General features: G+C 52.6%; 1 protein-coding gene across 11 annotated transcripts in view; it reads left to right on the top strand.

The window, feature by feature from the left end:
* The window catches only part of Arhgef10l (Rho guanine nucleotide exchange factor 10 like), a 130,541-nt gene extending 115,835 nt beyond the window's left edge, over positions 1 to 14,706 (top strand). For all 11 annotated transcript variants that reach the window (XM_075944724.1, XM_075944726.1, XM_075944731.1 and 8 more), the window contains 3 exons: positions 7,974 to 8,148; positions 11,842 to 11,964; positions 13,669 to 14,706. In XM_075944724.1, coding sequence (XP_075800839.1) covers positions 7,974 to 8,148; positions 11,842 to 11,964; positions 13,669 to 14,210 — 840 coding nt within the window. In that variant the 3' untranslated portion in view covers positions 14,211 to 14,706. The remainder of the gene's footprint in view (positions 1 to 7,973; positions 8,149 to 11,841; positions 11,965 to 13,668) is intronic.
* Positions 14,707 to 23,786: the final 9,080 nt, after the last annotated feature.

The raw sequence follows: 23,786 nt of genomic DNA, 5'->3' as shown, positions 1-23,786 counted from the left end.
GCCACTAGGACATAGGATCCTATGTACAGCAGGTACAGCAGGCCCAGGGGCTCATGGCTCCATGGAAGGCGTCCTGCGGAGCAGGTGCAGTTTGCAGGTCTGTGTGACCTGGCAGCAGCTACCTTTTCCCACACGGTCTGCGGTCTGCACTGGGAGAGGCTTAGACACCAGGGACTAGCCCAACTGTCCCTCCTGTCCTAGGAGGAAGTCTGAGACTGAGGAGGTGGGGACAAGGAGGCCACACCAGGAGTAAGGTGGAGGTTGAGTGAGTGCTGGTCAGGGTGTCTCCTGGCCATCGGGGTAGACCCTACCTGTACAGTAGCTGCTGGTGTAGGACAAGATGGGCATTGTACCCTTGATCCAGATGTGCCAGGCTGTGGGGCACATGAACTCACAGCTGTGCTACTCGAGGGCCTAGGACCCCCTCAACACCTGCCTTGAGGGGTTTCTACCACGGCCCAGAAGCCCAGAGCTCAGCCAGTGTCTCTGGTAACTGTTTTTATCTTGCTGGGGATGGGACATGGGCCCCATGCATGCTTAGGAAGTGTCCTGCCACCACACCCCCTGGCACTTTGGAAGAGCCTGACCCTGAGGTCCTGCATCCATGGTGTCCCTCTCCCATGATACCCCTGCTCCCTGACCTCTGGAACAGCCCATATAGGGCTGAACTTGAACTCCCCCACTCCCATGGAGTTCTGCTCTGGGACTCAGCACTATGCTTCACACCCTAGCTGTCTATGGATACTTTGGGACTGTGCATGCAGAACGAAGCCATGCAGAGCAGGGTTGTCTGGCTCGCCTTGTTCTGGTTCTGAGAGTCCCCCTTGCCAAGGTGTGCAGTAGAGGTTCAGGCCAGCAGGGCAAGCACACCAGCTGACCCAGGACCTAAGTACCCAGCCTGGAGAGCATGGAGGCCTTGCTGGAAGCCAAGTGTACGCTGGCAGTCAGTGGTCCCACTCTGCTCATGCGCCTGCCCTGCGCTGCCCCGCGCTGCCCCCTTCCCCTCCCTCCTGACCAGTACGAACCCTTTTCGCCACTCAGTCCAACAGACAAGAGACTCCTCTGGACCCCTGGGCACCTTCCTGTGCACCCCATGCACCCATGCCCCCCCCCGCGCGCCCTTAATTTTCACGTTAGCGCCCAAACTTCGTTTGCATGCATTAGCTGTTGTAAATCCGTCACGGGCCCCGACACAGCATGAATAAAACATCACTGGGCTGTATTAGTTTTCCGTCTCTCATCTTATTTATGACACAAAACGGGTGGGAATTTGAAGAAAAAAAAACCGAAATTCAGGCACACGGCTTCTAGGGTAATGCGATGCAAATTGGCACGAGAGCAAAATGAACCCCCAAGTTCTCGGAGCATCTGGGGACCCCCCTCAGTGGAGTGCTTGGTGTTTGGGTCACTGAAGCACGTGGGGTCTGGAGCCGGGTCCGTGGAGTCAGCTCTGTCTGGTTTTGTCTTAATTTTTTTTAAACTCGTGCCTTATTGTCCTCCCGTTCTTATAAACGAGGAGCTGGCGAGCAAAGAATGCGAGATACTGACTTGCTAAAGATAGTGGGAACTTCCTAGGAATTCAAAAGGAGGGCTTTCTACAGCAGCAAGGATTAGGTTAGATCTGCAAAAGAACTGCTTGTGGGGAGAAGGACGAGGGTGTTTTTTGGGATCCTGATGTTTTCTTCCCAGGGAGCACAGTAGAGCAAAAAAGTCAACCGTGAGGGCGTGGTCAGGCGTGAGGGAGTGGTCGGGAGTGAGGGCGTGACCAAGCGTGAGGGAGTGAGGGGGTGGCCATGCGTGAGGGAGTGGCCAGGCATGCTGACTGCCTGGGTTTTGTGGTTGTTAGGACAAGGGTACCTTCTGGTCTCAGCCAGAGCTGCCTAAGGGACAGGGCTTTGGGTCCTGTCTTCTCACCAGGAAGAGCCAACTCTCTCTCCATCCAGTATTTCTCCCATGGGAAAGTTTAGGTTGATAAAAAGATTTTCATAGTTTTCCCAAGAAGTTTAGAGCCTCTGGCTCTGGGATCTGGCAGAGAAGTTGACTCAGGCAGGGATGGGAACTGGAAGCGAAAGGGAGCAGCCTGGGGAGGGGACGGATGGAGGCTAGGAAGGGACAGATCCCACACAGGCGGCAGGCTAACCCCGGTACCCACCTTGCCCTCCCTCCCTCCCTGGGGCTCTCCCCCATCTCCCAGACCCCTAAGTCTGTGGCAGAGGAAGGGCGAGGCAGGGACCCAAGAGACAGCCATCTAGCCATTTAGAATATGACAAAGACACAAAGGGCCGCAGGTACTGTTTACTGAGTGGCTGACGTAGCCATGGGGCTGGGGCCACCTTGCCCCCTGGGCTTTGGGTGTGCTGCCAGCCCTGCTCACTGAATGGCCTGGGGAAGAGTCTAAAGGACAGGGGTTAGACCAGTACCTGTCGCTTGGCTCCTTGGCATCAGGTCTGGTGGAGCCTATAGTTGTCTGTAAGCCTGCCAGCTGGGCTGAGGGAGGCTCTGTGGGAACCTCTGTAAGAGGTGTCCCACTGACCTCTGACCCTGTTGGGACAGGCTTGGATTGTGGACATTGTGGCTCAGAGATAAGCTGGCTGGCTTTATGGTTTCTGCTGTCAAGTGCCTAGTTTCTCTCCTGTAAGCTTTGGAATAGTTGTAGAACTCACTGGGGGCTCCAGCTGCTCCTTGCATATTCAGCCCCCAGGGCGAGCAGCTTAGTCTTCACCTCTCTTCCACAGCTCAGCCCTGGCCCCGTGGCCCCATGGCCTTACGGATGCTATGGATGAGTGGTCCAGGGTAACCTGGAGCCACGGGAGGATCAGAGTCAGGCAGAGGGAGGAGATGGAGTGAGGGGGAAGGAGCCACAGATGAGAAGGGGAAAGGAGAGAGAAGTGGTACCTCCCTCATCTGCCCTCCTTCCCTCCCTCCCTCCCTCCCTCCCTCCCTCCCTCCCTCCCCTGCCCTCCCTCCCTCCCTCATCTGTCCTCACATCTCAGTGTGTGCACTGGCTCCATCAGAAGCTGAACTCATGGACCTGTCCCCTCATGAGAGAGTTAAAACCCTGTCCCTGCAGCTGAGTTACAGTGAGGGTGTCTGGGGCTGGTCAGAGCCCTAGGTAGGCAGGACCCTGCGCCATCATTAGGACAGTCCTGGGAAGCCCTGGTCATGACTACTTTAAAGTTGAAATAACTAAGGCAAGGAGTGGCTGGACCGACTGAATCCAGTCTTCAGACTTTGACTTTTGCCTCCCCCAGCAGTAATGAGCAGGTAGCAAAGCCTGTCTGAGGACCGGAGAGCCCACAGCAGGGGAGGCCTTTTGGCCATTTGTTTTGTCTAGAATGATTCTTCCAGAACATCAAGTTTTGCACATTTCCTTGCAAGCTAAACTGTGCATGGTTATCATTATTGCTGCTGGTGGGACTCTTTGTCTGCCTGTCCCCACAGTAGCCCTGAGTTGGGAGTATCTTCCTTTCAGTTAAGGGAGTGATGTCCCTCCTGCCGAGCATGAACTGGCTTTCTGGGGAGAGCTGGAGATTGCTCCATCTCAAGCCTTCTTGACCAGGGCAGTTTTTTGTTTGTTTGTTAGTTTATTTGTTTTGTTTTTCTGGCTGAGCCCTTGACCTCAACCAGGTCATGCAAGGCAGTGCACCACACCAACTAGAGTGTGGGAACCGTGTCTCATCTGAGTAACCAGACACCCTGGTTTGACCCAGGCTTGGAATTTCCTGAGATCCCAGAGTCAAATGTCACAGCTGTCACAGCTAGCTAGATACATGAACCAGAGCAAATTGGCTACCCAGGTGAGGGACTTGGCCCTCCTCCCCTTTCCTGGCAATGCAACTCTGCAAATATCACTTTAGTCTTTCCTTCTGTTGCTCTGGCTGTGGAGGGTTGATGAGAACGAAGCAGACTGAGAGAGGCAAGGGACTTTTATGACGATAGCTTGTACAAGGCACCCTCTCGGGACATTCAGCCCTGCAGTCCCGAGTCTCAATTTCCAGTCTTTCCATTGGTCAACTGAGCCATGACACCCGCCATGCTTTGAAGTTCCTGTGTTTTGCCTTGAGTGATGGTAGAAAGGTGGTTGCCACCCTGTGGCTGTCCCCAAGGATTGGAGGGAAGCAGTGTGTGCTGGGCAGCCTATCTCCGTCCATGACCAGAATTCTCAGGACTGGCTAATCCGTGGTGACTGGACAGGAATGGGTGGCAAGCATCTCTTTCAGCCCAACCTTGATTGAATGCTAGGACCGAGGTTCCTCTGAACCTCTAGGAGTGGGCTGAAGTGTGGTGTCCACTCATACCCCTCTCAGCCCATCTGGGGCCCTCAGTCCCCTTTCTAGATTTGTTCGCTGTCTTTTATGTCAGTAACACACTGGTGTCCAGTGCCCTCCCTGACTCTATAGAGGTTGGTGTCTACAGTTAGCATCCAGGGAGAAGAAGTAGACACCTTGTCCACTGTCTTCCCATTCCTGGGTAGCCTCCCTTTCTCCCCGTTCCTGGGTAGCCTCCCTTACCCTGTCAGCCTCCCAGCCCCTCGCGCCATCTTGGGCTCTAATGACTTTGAGTGCTGAGCACATCACCCTGGGAATTTATGGCAATGGAGCAAAAGCGTCACCTGGAGGCACATAAATATTACAGGAGCGGCTGCGTCAGCAGTCCTCCGAGAAGATCAGTCACCTGGAACCGGCAGTGTGGGTGGCCATGGCTGGGTGTCCAGAGGCTGTGGAGGTAGGCCCTGTGGAGAGGGGCAGACCTTGCATCATCCTGGTCCCACTCAGCAGCATGCAGGGACCCTTCGGGCGAGCCATGTGCCTTCTCCACTGAGTCCTCAGCGCTCTGCTGGGCACATTCTTTCTGTCCCTGTCTAGTACACAAAGTCACTCACAGAGGAGCTGAGACCCTGCCCTCCCGAGGCCAGCTCTCTGTGTTTAATAATTATCCCGTGTGTGTGTATGTATGTGTGTGTGTGTGTGCCTGTGTGTATATGCACATGTGAGTGCCTGTGTGTGCATATACACGGAGGCCAGAAGAAGGTGTCAGATCTCTCAGTGCTGGGGTTACAGGTTGCTGTGAGCTGCCTGATGTGGGTGCTGGGAACTGAACTCACGTCCTCTGTAAGAGCAGTCCATGCTCTGAAACTTTGGGTTGTGTCTCCAGTGTTTCACCGCGTAGCCCACACTGGTCTTGAACTCCTGACCATCCGTCCTGAGTCAGCTTACTGCATATCAGGATTGCAGGCCTGAGCCTCCACACCCAGCTCCCAGTCTTGAGAAGACTCGGCATGCTAGAATCCAGGCCCCTCGTTACTAGTTTGATGCTCGGTATTGTTTTGATTGGCCAGGGGCTCTTTGATTCGGACTGTGGACACATTTCCCATTGCTCTTCCACTAATTCCTTGCTTTCAGAGTTGGGAAGGACTCTGGGCTGTAACTCTGCTTTCCCTGCCCCAACCCACTGTCCCCTCGGTGCCCTAGCTGGTGGCCCCAAAGGGAATGGGGCAATGTGCCCACTGCTACCTGCCGAGTGGTGTCACCTCTCGTCTTTATTTCAGGGGTGGGACTTGGGAGAACCCTCAAGTTCCCACTTATACGGTCTCTTCCAGTCCTGCCAGGGAAAGTTTGATATCTGTTGGCAGGACCAGCACCTGTGGTTAGAGGGCTGTGTGCCAGGCTCCCTGTCTGGATTCTTTCCTGTATGGTCAGGATTGGCTTCCAGGAAAGACTGGTTGACCAGCTCAGCGGTTATGTGGTTTGTTGGCACTGAGCCCAGAGGGCACTGAGGCCTGGGGACCGCTGCTACCTTCCCTCACCCTGGGGTGCTGGGCTTGGATCCCCCTGGGACCTATGACGCTGGCATGTTTTCTGTCCCTACCTGCCATCTCTCTGTGAGCCAGGAGGCTCAGCTAGGAATTCAAGACCAGCTTGCATTCCAGGCATCAGTCTCTTGCCATGAACAAAAGTACCCTCGCCCCCATGTCTTGTCCCTGTGAGTTGGCATGGGCCTGCATGGTCCACTAGCCCCAGTATTGACTAGGCTGCCCACCTCTGGGGAAACAAGGCTGGGTTTGCCCTGCAGACTTCTTCCATCAGACTGGATGCAGGGGACAGTGTTGGCGCCTGCAGATCCAGGAGTGGCGCCTGCAGGCCGAGGCCTCTCATTATACAGTGGGTTTGGCTTCTCTTGGGGTCATCAACGCTCTGACCTTTCTTCTGTGTGGCCTCGTAATGCATCCCTGCTGCTGCATATGTGCATGTGTGTGCATTTGCAGGCAAAGACGGTTTGCTGTTTTTTGGAAAAGATCACAGACAAAGCTTGCCGGGCCTTCCCTACTCGGTGGGTGCCAAATCAGTCCGTCACCGTGCCGAGCACTGAGCACTGGCTGAGGGGCGTTTGCCAGGCTTGGCTTCTGCATCTCCCCTGACTTTGTGCTGTCAGGCTTCAGAGGAGGATCCCACTTGAGCTCCCCTGGATCCCCCTCAGGCTGGTTCTAGCAAACAAGGAGCCATCATGGATGTCACCAAAGAAACAGCTCAAGCCAGGGACTGGGCTGGACCAGCAGAGACAGGCTGCAGGCCTTGAGCTACGGGCTGTTGTACCCCTGCTACACTGCGTGGCCCCACCGTTTCTCCGTGTAGGCTTAGTTTCCCTCAGAAGCCAGGGAAACTTGAAGTGGAGGCTGCAGCTGAGAAGAGAGACACATCCCCTCCTGGGCACCCCAGGAGTGCTTAGATAGAGCCCCCCAGTCTGAGGGAGGAGGCAGGTCCCTGTCCTCACCCTAGGGATGCCCCACCCTGTAGAGACCATGCACCCTGGCTATCTGACGGTCTGGGACTTCTGCTCTGTATGTGTGTATGTGGGAGTGTGTGTATGTGTGCATACATGTATATGCATGCACTTGTGTGTATGTGTGTGCGCGTGCATGTGTGAGTGCGCGTATACATGAATATGCATGCACTTGTCTGAGTGTGTGTGTGCGCATTCATGTGCATACACTGTGTATGGGTGTGTTTGTGTGGAGGGGCCAGAGGACACCCTGGGATGTCATTCCTCAGGTACTATCCACTTTTTCCTTTTGAGACGTGGCCTCCCATTGGCTTTTAACTAGATGAGTATCCAGTAGGTCCCCAGTCTCCACCTCTGTAGTGGTGAGTTTGTAATGGGCAATTAGGAGGAGAAACATGGAAAACCAAAAGCAAAGAACACAGGTTCCAAGGACCAAACTTGGATCCTCCTGCTTGCAAGGCACGCACCTTACTGACCGAAACACCTCCCCTGTTCTGTCTTTAATCCCCTTGCCGTCCTCATTTACTCCCGAGCTCTTGCTCTCTGGGTTTTGAACATTATTTCTCGACTTTCCCTGCCTCACCATACTATGAGAGATGAGGATTTGGTTTGCACCCCTAGTTCCTTCCCCAGGGAGTTCTGCAGGTTGCCGTGGTTACTTTAAATAATATAGATAGTTGGACATGGCCTGTGATCCTAGTATTTAGGAGGCAGAGGTAGGAGACTTATGAGCTGGAGCTACATGGTATCAGTCTAACAAGGGCTATATAACAAGACCCTGTCTCGAAGTTAAAACTATGCATATAGCTTCAACTTCTGCTAGCTGGTGGCTGTCTTTCCCTGCTGGAAGTCGGGGACCAGAAAGGAGCCCTGTGTGTGTTGGACTTGGGTCTCCACTTGAGAGCCAAGCATGCATTGTTGCCTTCTTGTCTTGCTGTCACATTGGTTGTCTGTAGTCACTCCCGTTAGGAGCATTTCCACCACCGCAACCGGTCAGCACTGCACACCTGATTCCTGTTAGTTGCTAATCTGTGCAGCACACTGGGCTTCCAGGCTCTATTGCAGACAGCGATTCTGACAGAGCCTTGCTTTAGCTCGCGCTCTTGAAGAACATGGGAACCCCTGACCCTGGAGAGTGGGGGCTGGTCGGGATGGCAACCTTGGCCTGATACCCCCATCCCCTCTGTATGTAGCAAAGCTTCGAGGCGCACCAGGATGAGGCCGTGAGTGTGACACACATGGTGAAGGCTGGCAGCGGTGTCTGGATGGCCTTCTCCTCTGGCTCCTCCATCCGCCTCTTCCACACCGAGACCCTGGAACATCTTCAGGAGATCAACATTGCCACCAGGACCACCTTCCTCCTGCCAGGTGAGGCTGCGTGGCTTCCAGGGTCTGGGGTAAGGAGGACCACCTTCCTCCTGCCAGGTGAGGCTGCGTGGCTTCCAGGGTCTGGGGTAAGGAGGACCACCTTCCTCCTGCCAGGTGAGGCTGTAAAACTAGCTGGAGCTGAGATAAGGGGACTGACACTCACGGATGCCAGCAGGTGGGCAGCCCAGCTCATTCAGTGCTAGGGGCAGCCTTGGTCAGCCTCAAAAACTGGTTCACAATAGACGGGAAGTGGTAGGGCTGGGTTTATTCCCAGGTTTGTCCTACCAAAGCCCCCATTCCTGACCCTCTGCCCCCTGTACCACATCTCAGCAATCCGGGTGATCAGGAGTGGGGGCTCTAAGTTGGCAGGCTTTCCTGCGCTGGCAGCTGGAACCAAAAATACATGGACAGGGGACCCAGGCTGTCTACACTGTCCCACTGAAACACTGTCACCTGTGTAGGACAGATGGGCTGTGGCAAGGCTGGGAGTGGGTTTGAGCTGAGTTGGGGAAAGGCTCACTGGCCAGCACCTTGGGGGTCTGAGGGCCTCCCCTAAGATCTGCTCCCTATTTCCAGTTATGACCTAATCACCTTTTTGGCTGTTTCTTCCTCCTGGCTAGTCAGGGCATCACCAGGGTCAAGTGGCCATTAGCAAGCTAGGCAGCAGCCATGACTGTCTACTCAGAGCTGCTGGTCTGTTAGAGCCCCATGCCAAGCAAGACTCGGCTGATGGCATCACACTGTGCTCTAAAGTCCACAAGCTGCAGATGGTCCCCAAGTTATAGATGCAGACATAGGTTTCCTTAGCAGGATCATAAGCTTTGATATGCAATGGTGGGGACGGTCCCTTCCTCACCATTCCCCTGCATCAGAAGCCCTGCGTTGCTTGTGGTCCTTTTCTTTCCTGCCTCCTCCTCTCCCTTCCTCCAGTTTGATTCTATTTCCTGAAAGGTGAGGAGGGGGGAGCGGGATAGGACTGGGGGACGGACCAGTTTCATCCATTATACAACACAATAAAAAATTCTCTGTATCATAGAAATACTTCTGCATTTATCTTGATAGCTAAATTATTTCAAGATAATGGAACAATGGAAAAAATGGTTAATCTTACGAGGTTTTGAAAATCTTGGGAGCCTTGTCTAGTCGGGGCCGAGGAAAGAGACGGCAGCTTCAGCTGTCAGAGGCCGGTCTGGGGGGTGGAGAAGCACAGCTCTGGCTGGACTCATGGCTGTAACCCTGAGGACCCCCAACACTGTGTTCCTGACTTTTAAAGGGGCGGCACCATGGGTGAGTGTCATTGTTTCCAAGTCATGAGAGACCCAGGAGGCTGCACGACCGGCCTGTCCCTAGGTGGCAGGCACATCCTCCCCACAGACTCAGTTTCTCCATGGATGAACAAGAGCTTGGTGGATCCATAGCTCAGAGTCACATTCTTGTTGGGCCCCCTTCTCTGCTTGGCCACCGTGGTTGTCTCCTTCATTTGCACCCGTTACCCTGTAGTTCTTGGCATGAGAAGCCTCAGTCCTGACAGGGACGTGTACTGTCTTCATTCTCTCTGTCCCCATTGTTATCTTCATGCCCCATCATGCTGGCCTATTGCCAGGTGTCTCCTACCAAGCCTCTTTGCCCACCCTGAGCTTCTAGGTCATTACTTTCCCAAGGCACTAGCTGTGTGATCAGATGGTGGTGGTGGGGCTTTCCTGGGTCTTGGCCTTCTCTAGGTCTGGGTATCCAAACTGAGTATCTAGCACCACTGAGCTGGGAGAGCCCGTGACCCCCAAGCTGAGCTGGAGTTAGATACAGTGGCAGGAATCGGAGGGCAGAGGGTGGCTTCCTGTCCACCCCACACTATGCCCTGGAGGAAGAAAGACTGAATAGGATTTTTAAATTCTTTATTAGAGATATTTAAAACAGGCTTTTAAGTATTTCCTCTCCCCCACACCACCAAATGAAATAATTGCATAATTAGTAATAAATTTGTTCTTCCTCTAAATGTGGATTTTTTTTAGGGCGTGTTAAAAAATTTATCACGTTTCCTTCCCCCACCCTTCCTTCCATTCGAGCACCCGACTGGTATTAATGCATTTTTTTAAACCTAAACTCCCTCCTCCTTTTAACTAGACAGGTCATTAATAAAATGTTCTCCTAGAGCCTGAGCTTTTAAAAGTTGTATATCTCCAGATAGATGGCCAGGGTGAGCTGAGCCCTGTGTATTAAGTCTTTATGATCAAATATTTATCCACCATTAGAATTTTTTTCTTTTGGACTGTTTGTGAAGTGTCTCGCTCTTTTTCTTGAGGTGGAAGGAGAGGGGCCCCAGAATGAAGCCTTTAGATGAAGCCATTTCTCGCCTCTTTCGTCTCGTTGGGCCTCTCTTTCACCTGTCTTCCACTTATCAAGCATTGCTATGGTTGGGTTGAGGATGCCTCCAGCGCCAGCCGCTGTTGGTCTTGGGGTCTAGGGAGCTTATGGAAAGGAACATGAGTCATGTGGGGTGCAGCATATCCACAGCTCCCTCTTGGCCCTTTTTTGTTATTTTGGAGGTTTGTATCTGGGGTGGAACTAAGCACATTAGAGTCTAGGGCCTTTAAGTAATTCTAGTATTACTCAATGCACCTCCAGTGATTGACTGTGTACTACTGTCTCAGAGCTGTGCTCAACCGTGTGTGTGTGTGTGTGTGTGTGTGTGTGTGTGTGCATCCACCCATCACCCACCCACCCTTTTTATCATCTGCCCACCCATCTATTCATCTATCTATCCATCTACCAAACTGCTCATTTACCATTGTCCAATCTGTCCATCCTTCCGTCCATCCATACATCTTTCTGTCTGTCCATCCATCCATCCATCCATCCATCCATCCATCCATCCTTCCATCTACCTATCCGTCTGTCCATCCATCCATCCATCCATCCATCCATCCATCCATCCATCCATCTGTCGGTCCATCATACCTCCTGACATTCATTCACTGACTGTTTAATCCATCTATCTGTCCATCTATCTACACACTTGCCAATCTGCCTATTCATCTGCCTACCCATCCATCCATCTTTTCTCTCATCCGTCTGTCCATCCATCCATCATCCATCCACTCATCTTACCCATTCATCTGTTCATTTACCAGTCCATCTATCTATGCACTTGTCCATCCATCCATCCATCCATCCATCCATCCATCCATCCATCCATTCACCCATCCACCCATCCAGACACTGCCCAGTGAACTCTTACATCCACTCCCCTATCCACCCTTCTTCTCAGCTATGCATCTGTCCATACATCTACTCATCCACCCATCTACCTGGCAGCGGTCCTTTTTACAGACTCTGCCCTGGCTCCCTTCTAGCACGTACCACTGCTACCAGCTTCTACCCATTACAGACTGTCACACCTGCTCTTCATTGGCTTGCAGCCTGGCTTGCCGGGTGTGACTTTCAAAAGGACACCCAACTGCCCCCGGGTGCTAGGCAACTGAGCCCTGACACACAGAGCCCGCAATGGCCAGGCACTGTGCCCTGAGGTGTTACCCTGCTGTGTCCTCACGGCAGTTCCTTTACACATGGGGAAACTGAGGTCTGACTGGGTGCCCATGTTCTAACCCCAGCACCCTCCCACTTGTCTTGGGGAAAATCTGGGCTGTACAGCTCCCTCCCCAGGATGAACTGAGCTCATGTTGTCTCTCTCTGCAGGCCAGAAGCACCTGTGTGTCACCAGCCTCCTCATCTGCCAGGGTCTGCTCTGGGTAGGCACTGACCAGGGTGTCATTGTCCTGTTGCCTGTGCCCCGGCTGGAGGGCATCCCCAAGATCACAGGTGAGGTTCCAGGACTGCCTGGGTAGGATTGGGGCTTGACTTCAAGGATAAGGGGGAACCTGGCCCAGACATCTGCAATACCCAGTGATTCATGGTAGAGTCCAGCCTCTCTGTCCCTCTTACCTGAGCCAGGGCATGGTAAAATGATAGCCTAGGATACCACCTCTCACCTTCTGATTCTTGCTTTTCTGATCTGTGTGGAGAAGTTCCCACTGGTTGGAGAATCTGAGTGCTGGCTGAGGCACTTGATGAATAACAGAGGCTCTGCTGGGCCCCACTGCCTCTCTTTGTAGTGGGGTATCAGAGTTAGGAGTGTGGGCTCTGGGGATAGGCTCGTGTCAGCTGTGGCAGCCAGTGTGCCCTGACCTGTGACCCTAGGCCTAAGAGAACAGAAGCAGGGTCAGGGGGAAACCCTGGTGTTTAGACACTAGAGCTCTGGCCCCCTTTGCCTCTGCCTTGAAAGGGAAGACTGTAGTCTCCTCTAGTGGCCGGTTAGCACGGGGTGAGAGGAGGAACCAGCCTGAGCCAACCATGCCAGACCTCTATCCTCTTCTAGACTCCCAGATTTCTGGGTGTCCTGTCTTCATGTTGCACTTACTAAAGCAATTTATTCATGCAAGGATGGCACCCAGGCTGGGTGGAACATGGGGATGCATGAAGCAGGTAGTGTCCAGGATAGCTCTGGTCCAGGCAGAGGGTGCCGTGGTGGAGTGAGATCAAGGAGTAGCTCAGTACCACTTCCCTGGGAGGATGCAGGCAGGATGCAATGTGGATGCTGGCGCTTGGCTGGAAGGAAGAGCTGGAGAGCCTCTTACAAGACTTGGCTTTCTGGGTGGAGTTCGGAGGGAAGTTATCAGTGAGGCCGTTTCCACGGGAGATGGAGGATGGCCCCTGTGAAAGGCTTTTCCTTTTAGGCCACCAACCAGCTCCCCAATCATGCCATGGAGACTTCTTATGTATGCTCTGCCTAGCTTAGGCTCGTTTCTGGATAGCTCTTTTAATTAATTAATTAATAATTTATTTATTTTTCGAAACAGGGTTTCTCTGTGGTTTTGGAGCCTGTCCTGGAACTAGCTCTGTAGACCAGGCTGGTCTCGAACTCACAGAGATCTGCCTGCCTCTGCCTCCCGAGTGCTGGGATTAACCCTGTTTCTCCTTATCTACCTTTAGCCTTGGGGCTAACTTTTTACTTTTCTTTCCTTCCGCTTGTCTTTCTGTCACTATTTCTCGTGTCATGCTGGCTGGCAGCTGCCTGGTTTCTTGTCCCGGGCGTCTCCCTCGTTCCTTCCTCTCTTCTTCTTTTTCCTCCTGAGCCTAGATTTCTCCTCCTATTTATTTTCTCTGCGTGCCAGCCCTGCCTAGCCTTTTTCTGCCTAGCTATCGGCCATTCAGCTTTTATTAGACCGATCAGGTGCCTTAGGCAGGCAAGGTAAAACAGCAGCACATATTTATATAATTAAACAAATAAAGCGTAAACAAACGTAACACATCTGTACATAGTTAAAATAATATACCATAACAGACCCCACTCGGTGAAGTCATGCCATGAAGCATGGCATAGACAGAGCTCATGACCTCTGAGGAGATGCCAACATAGATGGCAGAAGAAAATGTCCTACCCACCCAGAAAGTTCCCCAGAAGTACTTGGCTGTCTCCCTTAATGACCTGTCTCTTGACCCTTCTCCTCTGCTCTGGTCTCATAGGGAAAGGTATGGTGTCTCTCAATGGTCACTGTGGACCTGTGGCCTTCCTGGCTGTGGCCATGAGCATTTTGGCCCCCGATATCCTACGGAGTGACCAGGAAGAGACTGAAGGGCCTCAGGCTGAGGAGGACAAGCCAGACGGGCAATCTCACGAACCAGTGCCCGCCCCTGACAGCCACCCAGGCCGAGAGTTAACCCGCAAGAAGGGCATCCTGCTCCAATACCGCCTGCGCTCCACAGCTCACCTCCCGGGGCCCGTGCTGTCGGTGCGGGAGCCAGCACCCACTGATGGTTCAGCTCTGGAGCACAGTGAGGAAGACGGCTCCATCTACGAGATGGCCGATGATCCTGATGTCTGGGTACGCAGCCGGCCCTGTGCCCGTGATGCCCACCGCAAGGAGATCTGTTCTGTGGCCATCATCTCTGGTGGGCAGGGCTATCGCCACTTTGGCAGTGCTCCAGGAGGCCTGAGTGGGCGACCGGCTCCGTGCAGCGAGACAGACAGCACACTTCTTATCTGGCAGGTGCCCTTGGCTCTATAGCTACCCACCCTGCCCATCTGGAGGTCACAGGGTGGTTGGACCACTGCAGACATGCTGGGACCCTTTTTGGCCCAGCTGGGTTCCCCCCAGGAACCTGCACAGGCCACAAGACAGGTCTGGAATCTCCACTGAGGCCTTGAAGAGCAGAGGGAAACCTCTGGAAACAAAACTTCAGAATGTTTTGGGGTGGGTTTTAGGGTCTTGGGGAATGGAAGAACACACTTGGAGAATATGGCCTTTTTGTTTTGTTTTGTTTTTGAAGCAAAAAACATAAAACCTCACCACTGCCTGCTGAACCTGGAACCTTTTGTTGGGGCTGAGTGAGGCTCAGAGTTGGCCGTGCCCCTCCAGGAAGGATGTATGTGTGGGTGTCTGAGCATGTGGGCTAGCGTGTGAATATATATATGAATACTTATGTTCGATGTATATTATATGTATAAATACAATCTGTACATAATGGGTCTCTGAGAGGTGCTGGAATAAAAGGCAAGAGATATGTGGGCCCTGTGGGGTTTATGGAATGTCATGGGGGTGGGACACCGTGAATGACTTTTGCCAATCAGGAGATGTTGGGGACCAGGGACTCCCCTGCTCCAGCATGAAGGATCGCGCTAGGAGTCAATTGGAGGCCACTCAGGAACACACCTCGGAAGCTCCGTCTAAGGCAGTTATTAGTAGCTATCCACAACTGCCAGATTTGCATATTAATGGTTTGGTCCATCATCTCTTAGCCACACTTCAGGTGTGGCTGGAAGAGCCCTGCCAGGGTGGGTGAGAATTGAACAGGTTGGACAACATACATGACCACCATTTTCATCATGGCAGAAGGTTTGCTTTCTCAAGGAGGGGCTCTTGGGTGCTTTCTGGAGTGTTTTGGAGAAAGGCTGGTCCCCTCCCTCTGGAGAGGTCCTGGTGCATGAGGCAGTGAGAAGAGGGTGGCCCATGGGCTCCTCAGTAGCTGGGAGGGGCTGCTCCTGAGTCTGGAGACATTGATGAATACCAGGTGAACCCATGGCAGGCTGCCGGAGAGGAGCAACGATGGGGGCTCTTACCTTTCCTGGCTCCATCCATCTTGAGCATTCAAGTAACTGTTGCAGGGAGAAAAATAAAGTTGAAAGCCACGGCTAGCAAGGGTAGCATCTCCTCCACCTTCCAGTCCACCCTCCCCCATCATCTGCTTGTGTGTCTGTCCATCCACGTCCATGAGTTTTCCCTCAGTACTTGGGGATGGCAGAACCGGGTACCGAGAGACATGAGGCAGAACTCTCATCTAGGCCTACCCACCTGAGAGCCTGTTTTCTGAAGGGCTGAGGACCCGATGGAAAAGCCCCAAGGGATCTAAGCTTCTTTAGATTCATTCATTCATTCATTCATTCATTCATTCATTCATATATTCATTCATTCCTTTTGCATTTCCTGAGTTTCCATCCTGCCAGGTATCATTGTGGTTGGTGGGGCCATGGAGGTGACCCACAGGAAGTGTGTGGTCTTCAGTGTTCCGACAGACCCTGAGTAAGGCTGTTGCAGATGAAGAGGAGCAAGCAGGCTATAAGGACTCATTGCTGGAGGGCAGGAGTCCAGTAGGTCTCCAGGGGGCAGAGGAGACCCAGATTCCCAGAAGCCACTAGGTGGAAGGGCCTGGTTTCCACTTTTACACTATGGATTTGATGGGCGACATCTCTGAGCCCCGGTTTCCCATGTTGTATCAGAGGAAGACCTATCACTGTCCGCCATCGTGGATGGAGGAAGAGCCATGGATGGAGGAAGAGCCATCACTGTTCGCTGCTGTGGATGGAGGAAGAGCCATCACTGTCCACTGTCGTGGGGTGGAGGAAGAGCCATCACTGTCCACTGCTATGGAGGAAGAGCCATCACTGTCCACTGCCGTGGGGTGGAGGAAGAGCCATCACTGTCCACTGCTATGGATGAAGAGCCATCACTGTCCACTGTTGTGGGGTGGAAGAATTACAAACAGTCCCTTTTCTGCTGCTGTGTTGATTTTCAAGCACCCCGTCTTGATGGGACTCCGCACAGGTACCGTTAGCCTGTTGGTCAGTGTTGGCCAAGATGTTCCTGGGACAGTGATGGACAAGGGGAAGCTGTGTAGGATAAGAAGCTGGTCTGGACTCTAGGTCAGCTCTGCCAAGCACTTGCTGTATGGCTCCCCGAATGTCCTTGGTTTCCTATGAAATCGGGATAGGTATCATCTTGCTGAGGGTCTCCAGGGCTGAGTCTATGGAAAGTGGTGTTGTAGCCTCCGACAGAAGATGTGTGATTGTCCCTTTATCCTTGACCCAAGAATTTGTGGCAGAAGTCTCCCCTTTTGAGAAGGAGCTGGTGGCCAACAGCGTATTCTGTTTTCCAGCTCCCTCATCGGGAGGGGACCCGGGGATCGAATGGGCCTGTGTATCACCGTCATTCACCACTGTTACTCCAGTGAACCGACTGCATCCGTCGACCCTCTGACTACACATGAGGGCAGCTGGGGTGTGGTGGTGGTACCTGAGAGAGGAGGCCTTGGTGCCCCGGGTCCTCCTCATGTTTAACGGCTGCCCTTCTTGGCCTCATTTTGCACACAAAGGATCGGAGGCTCATGGGATATAATGAACATGCCTAGCAAGCTCCAGGCCCAAAGTCAAGCAGGACTGAGGTCTGTCACCAGACACTCAGCCATCATACAGCTCCTCCAGGAGAGACACCTTGCAGACCATACTAGTGAGCCAGCTCCCTTTCCCTTTCTTGTGATGGTCAGTAAGACCCTTAACCTTTCTGAGTCCCGGCAGAGGGGCAGCTAGGCCTTGGTTACTGTCAGGCAGTTCAACGTTACTCAGTACCTGTCGTGTGCTGAGACCTGCTTCAGAGTGGCCTCTGGGCAGAGTGTGGTAAAGAAGACAAATGCTGTATCCCCTCGGTCACCCCAGTCACCCCCATTCCACAGAGGAACAGAAAGTATCAGTTAGTGTTGGCACTTCAGAGAGGCAGTGCTGAGAGACAAGGACTCTTCAGGGGCGGGGGTCAGGGTGTTGAATAGGGTTGGAAGGACGCCACATGGGATGGGGGGATGGGTTTGAGCAAAGACCGAGAAGGAGCAGGGGCAGGAGAACATCCTGGGCCTAGAACATTCCAGGCTGGAGCAGAAAACAAATTAGGGGTTCACCTACTATGGAGGTGGTGAGGGGGTAGAGGACAGATGGTAGGAGCTTGGTGACAGGGGCCACTAGAGAGTTTTCGTAGGGAATGACCCCTCTGTTTTGAGTTGGTTTGTTTAGATTCACCCATTCACTTGTTTGTTTATTTATTAGGACAGGCTTCATTATGAAGCCCAGGCTGGCCTCAAACCTATAGTCCTCCTGCCTCTGCCTTCAAAGTACTAGGGTTTTAGGCAAGTGACACTATACCTGGCCATCTTCAGCTTTCCAGCCATCCTTGTTGGGGACTCTGGGGGGAATGTGTGGAACCAGGAGCCTTTGGGGAGGGTTGTGCCGTCATCCAGGTTCAGAGTTCAGGCTGGGGACATGTAGGCATGCTCTTTGACCACCTTGGCTGAGCTCGCTCAGTGAGCAGCAGTTGGGGGGGCAGATCTGAGAAGCTGGCTGGTACAGGGAGAGCCAGTCTCAGGAGCCCTGGGAGGTGAATCAGCAAGCGCAACGAAGGCTGGGAAGGCTTGGCACAATGTCTCCATTCATGTTATCGATAAACTAACCAAATCTGGGCATTTCATAAGGAAAAGAGGCTTATTTCGCTCTCAGCTCCAGGCAGGATGTGGTGGCTGACATTGCAAGGTGGCTGCGTGCGCAGAAGAAGGGCTCAGGTAAAAAAAAAAAAGAAGGGCTCAGGAGGTGCCCATCTCAGCAATAATTCATTCTTACAGGAATGACTCTAGTCCCATGTGACCTGACCCACTCCAGTGAGACCAGCATTAATCCTAATGGGAGCATTGCCATGACCTAGCTACATCTTACTGGGCCCCTCCTCTTGAAGGTTCTGTCACCTCCCCCCACCAAATGTCAACCTGAAAGAAACCATACATAAACCATAGTGCAGGGAACGAGGTGGGAAGCTTGGATCCACAGAGGCTGTTTGAGCTGGTCTGTCCAGCACTAGGAGTCAGGTACATCCAAAGGTCCTACCTCCATGTATTGTTACACAAGCTCATAACTTCCACACGTGGACGCAAGGGACATAAATCGTGGTCACAACGTAGTTTCTTGTAGGTTGTGCGGCACACCCACCCACCTACCTACTGACCTGCACACTCATATATGCCCATCCACTCACACTGACACATACATGCTCCCTCACACACTCACTCACTCTTTCATACACACCTGCATACCCTCACTCACGTACCCATTCATACAGTGACACATATACTCACAGACTCAACACTCTTATTACAGACATACACACTCAAACATCCAAACACTTATACACTTTCCCTTACACACACACACACACACACACACACACACACACACACACCAAAACCAAAAGCCACACCAGAGCATGTATGTATTGTATGTGCAGCAGCTTCTCTTGAAGTTAAAGCTTTCCATATTTGGGGGGGGGGTACTTTGTAAAACACGGGATGTGTATAGGGAGATGAAGCAACAGGATTTTCTAAGAGGAGGTGAAACCCATATCCTGCAGGGAAGCTCCTAAAGACAGGAAGTAAACAACTCAAAAACAGCTGCAGGAAGTTCCTGAAGCTAAGCAGATTCAGTAGGCCCCACCCTCCCTAAGAATCTATAAGGACAGCTGGGAGACACTCTCAGACAACCCCAGCTGCCCTGGAAAGGACTTGTTCCAACCTGTTGAGCTGCCTGCAGGCTGTGCAGTGTGCTCTAGGTTCCCAGCTTTGTGAACTGTCACCCGTGTTAGGGTGGACTTAGGTGATGCAACTGTCTTCAGTCATTTCTGCTCCTGTAAGTCATCCCTCACCCATATTCCTAATAAGCAATCCCAGTAAAACTCATTGGTTCACTAAGATGGACTTTGGAGGTATCCATACTTAGGTCTGTTGTCAGTTCCCTCTCTGGGGTGAGTAGACATCCATTCATGTCACCCCAGGAATGGTGTCACACAACAGCATGCTCCCACAAGCATGCACATCTGTACATACAAATGTTTCTGCATGCACATAAAAACACACATGCACGCACGCATGTGTGCATGCACGTGCACACACACAACCTGGATTTAGATTTCAGACAAATTGCCCCACTACACTAAACGTTTTTCTCGGCCTTGTCTCTGTTGTCATGCGATGGTCCTTGTCCTCAGGGAACACACCCCGTCCAGGAGGCAGGATGTGCTAAAGAACAAGACCAACAGTAGGAAGCTTCTTGGAGGCAGCCAGGCTGGCTCAGCAGGGCAGGGCTTTGATTCACCCAGATCTGGGACTGAATCTTGGCTCTTTAAATGCATTGAGTGTTACCTTGGATAAGGGACAAACTCCAGAGTTTCCAGACGTCCTTAGCTGAACAGGCAGGCAAGCATATGTCCTCACAGGTCCTTGAGACCTGCTGTCTCAACACATAGTAGATATTAAAAGGAGGCAGGGGAGCTGGAGGCCACAGGTCAAACACCACACTAGATGTATAGATGGTGGTCAGGCTAGCTGACTCACAAGCTCTGGTTTGGGCAGGATCTCTACTGAGGCTGTGTTTCCTCTCACACTGGCCTGATTCCAAACCCTGGGCAGAGGTCAGCTGACCCTTCTGGGGGTCAGTGCCGTGTCAGGCCCTATGAGTCGGGGTGGCTCTCCTGCCACTAACACTCTTGGCTTGTCCCTAGCAAAGTACATACATTTCAGCAAAGATGTGACTCTAGTGTCCTGTTGGGGATGGCAGAGCCTCCACAGCCTCCTTCTGTGGCCCAAAGGTGGTTCTTCTTTTTAAAATTTGTCTTATTATACTGTTATTTATTTTGTGTCCTAATATGTGTATGTGGAATTTGGGGGTGTGATGTCAGAGCACATGTAGATATCAGAGTACAATTTAAATTTAGGGTCAGGTCTCTTCTTCCACAATCTGGGGATTGAACTCAGCTGGGAAGGCTTGGCTGCACATGCCCGTTCCCCTCTGAATCATCTCAGTGGGTTGTGTGTTCTAGTGGATGACACTGGGAACGTAGGTGACCTGTTGAAGTTGATGGACCAGCAGGAACCACAACCTGGAACACCCCTAGTTTACTGGGGCTGGGGGGGGGCGGGGCTCTCTTGTTCTTGGAGCTCCCAGTCTGATGACAACCACAGCTCTGATGTCACCCAGCTCGCTGAGGGAGCTGCTGGTCTGACAGGAATAGGCTCTGGCCAGGAGGAGATGCTAGTCTGATGGAGGAGATATGTCTGCATCCTCAGAGGATTCGCCAGTTCTAAGCCGGAGACCCTCAGGCTGAAGGGGAGACAAATCCCTAGTCCTTGGTGAGCTCCAGCCTGGGGTGGGGGAGACAAGCCCCTCAGCCGTGGAAGATACAGGATAATAAGCCACGCAACAGAAACTTCCCAGCCGCAGCGCGTGGACCTAATCAGCGAGGCTGCTCGAGCTCCTCATTTACACTTCCTGGGGAGATGGCAAAGTAGCAGGAATGTGCAAATTGAGGAAATTAATATAATTACCCGAGCCGGCTCCTGTCAGCTTTCCCCATCAACAGAAGCCCTGGACCTCTCCCAGTGAGTGGTGAGGGGCTGGTCCTTGAGTCCCTAGCCACTGGTAAGACAGTCAGCAAGAGCCTCCTCTTCACTGGGGGATCCCGCAGGGCCCTGTGGGCGTTCTCAAGAGCAGGGGTGACCTCGGTGTGGAGTGGGCCCTTGGCTTCACATCTGGTGAACATTGGTTCTCTCTGCCTCAGCCATATGATCTCTAAGCCTCTGAAGCTAGGTACATGTGTGCCAGTCCAATCTGAGTCCACTCAGTCCACTGCGTTATGTCCCCGGAGGGAGGTACCGGCATGATCGTACTTCACAGAGGAGACCCAGGTCAGAGAGTGAGGGTCACAGCTCGGAGGAAGACCCCAAAATTGCAGACTCGGCGCATCTTCCCTGATTACCAATGCCTTGTGTTTTAGCCATTAAGAAAAGCCCCACCATTTCCATTTGCTGCAGGAGGATGCCTGTGATGACAGATGCTCACTAGCCCACAGGAGGCTCAGCCCTGTCACAAACCCTTACTTAGCTGAGCTTTCAGCTCTAGAGTGTGGGGATGTCGGTCGTGCTGACCACGTAGGCTGTCCTCATGATAAATGTGAGCTAATTTGTGACAAATGGGAGCCTGGAGAGTATATATGTTCCCAGATGCTCCCCTTAATGTAACTTGAAAGGGATGGGGGTAAAGTGCCTGAGTTCAATTCCCGGGACCCACCTGATAAATGCCGAGTCTGGCAGCCTATTCTTATAGTTCAGGTGCTGGGGAGGTGGAGGCAGGCCCTTGCTTTCTGGGAGCCGAACCTGCTTTCACAGGTGATGTAACTTAGAAAAGAGAAGGTTCCAGGAACCTTGCTCTCTCTCTCCTGGCGCTCTGTCCCAGCTGGCCTCGGTTTCCCCCTCTGTATGAGAGTGATAACGGTGCTTTTCTGGAACTGCTCAGCCTGGTGCAGGGCGATGTTGCTCAGGATTCACTGATGTAAACTGCAATGGTTATCAGGGTGGGTCACATGTGGGTGGGGCCAGCAAGATGGATGGAGTCTGGGGCCCAGTGGCCTCCCCTTGCAGGACCCTGTCTGGAAGGCTGGAGGGATGTCTTGGTGATTAAGAACACAGGCTGTTAATTCCAAAGGACCTAGGTTTCCAGCACCCACGTGGTGACATGCAGCTGTTGGTAACTCCAGTTCCAGGGAATCTGACTCTTCTGGCCTCAGTAGGTACTAGGTATACACACGTTGCACTGGCATATACGCATATAAGCATTTATACACATAAAATAAAAAATAAATAATTGATTAAAGGACCCTGTGGGGTGGGAAGGGGGACCCAGAGGTTCAGCTATAAGGGGACCAGGTACCACTGTGAGGCTGGACTCTCTTGGCGAGGCCAAGGCTGTGGGGTTTTCAGTTCAGGGCCACCACGGCCAGGGGATCCCTTAGCTCTATTTTAGGAGGCTTTGTGGGTTCTTCTTGGCCTGAACCCAACTCAGGGACAGTCTTCTACCCCTGTTATTTCTGTTAAATTAGGTGACACGGCTTTTTTCCTTTGGCAAATCCAGGGACACGCATTTATAGGCTGTTTTGCATAAATCAGGATCTCATTTGCATCTATTTGCATACTCTCCTGGGTGTGTGGTTCAAAAAAGCCCAAACTAAGCAGTGTAAAATGAATCGGGTGTACCCACCTTCTGTGCTGGCCTGGGTCCCTCAGGCTGGGGTGCAGGTACTCAGGGGCTCGGTTCATCTTGTGAAGAAGAACCCTGGGCCTGCTCTCCCTCTAGTTTTCCCAATGTCCTGAACCAGACGTGTTCGTGTGTCCTATGGTTGGTTGGAGTTGACTTCTGTTAGCTGCACTGCTGGGATCTGCTTTGTGCAAGCTCACTTCTAGCCTCCTAGATAACAAACGGACCTGAACGTCTGTCTCTAAGGTTTACTTCTCAGGGGAGAGGGCAGGACATGCGCCTGGCTCTGTTCAAGGTGAGCCTGTCCTTGCCTCCTGCCCCCCTCTCATGTTGGCCTTCCAGAGGCAGGGTACTTGAGCATCTTGCAGGCTGGAGCAGGTCTGAGGCCACAGAGAAGGGTCCAGGGCACAGAGGCCCCTCGTGCCCTCTCCGTGTGGCCAATCTGTGAGACATAGATGGGGCGGGGGAGGAGGAGGAGGGGAGGGAATCCTATTAACTTTTTTGTGTCCTAAATCAATTTAATGGGAGCTTCCGATGACTCCGATTTGATTTTTCCTTCTCGGTATTACAATTATCAGCATGATGCGAAAGGCAACTCAAGCTTGAAATGGGACACGGTGGCAGGGGCTGTCAGAAAGGGAATAGCACCAGATTACACCAATTATCGAATGGTTTACTAATTAGACACTCGGTGCCTCTCTCTGGTTTATAGCAAGGGGATGGGGTGCCAGCCGCGCATTGTCATCTTGGTTGAGTGGTGGTTGCCACATGCTAACTCCAGCCTGGGGGAGCACCGTCGAGTTTAGTGTCCTTCGCAGACACACGCATGCATGCATGCATGCACACTCACATACACACACACTACCCGATGTCCATCCTGCTGCCCCTGGAAAACCTAAGAGCGGGTGATTTTGAGGAGGACGAATGGGAAGGTGTTGAGAGTAGGAACTCTTTCCCTTTCACAGATGGGGACACTGGGGCTCAGCGTGGGGTATGACTTGGTTAAGATGTCACTGGCTATTGTGGCTGAGGTGTGTGTGTGTGTGTGTGTGTGTGTGTGTGTGTGTGTGTGTGCGTGTATCTCCTCATACCCTCCACCTTCACCCCGTGGTGGTCTGCACATCTTTTTTGGATATCCAGTGTGAACCAGAACACAGCGGGCACAGGAGGAGACCTTAAAGGCGCAGGCCAGCCGGGCTTGTCACCTGGCTCCAGCCTCTGGTCTGCACAGCCGCCCTTCCTTAGCACGTGG

This window comes from Microtus pennsylvanicus, chromosome 13 (assembly GCF_037038515.1).
Source record: "Microtus pennsylvanicus isolate mMicPen1 chromosome 13, mMicPen1.hap1, whole genome shotgun sequence".
Lineage (NCBI taxonomy): Eukaryota > Metazoa > Chordata > Mammalia > Rodentia > Cricetidae > Microtus > Microtus pennsylvanicus.
Note: the sequence above shows the minus strand (reverse complement) of the source record. Positions and strands in the feature narration are given on the sequence as shown.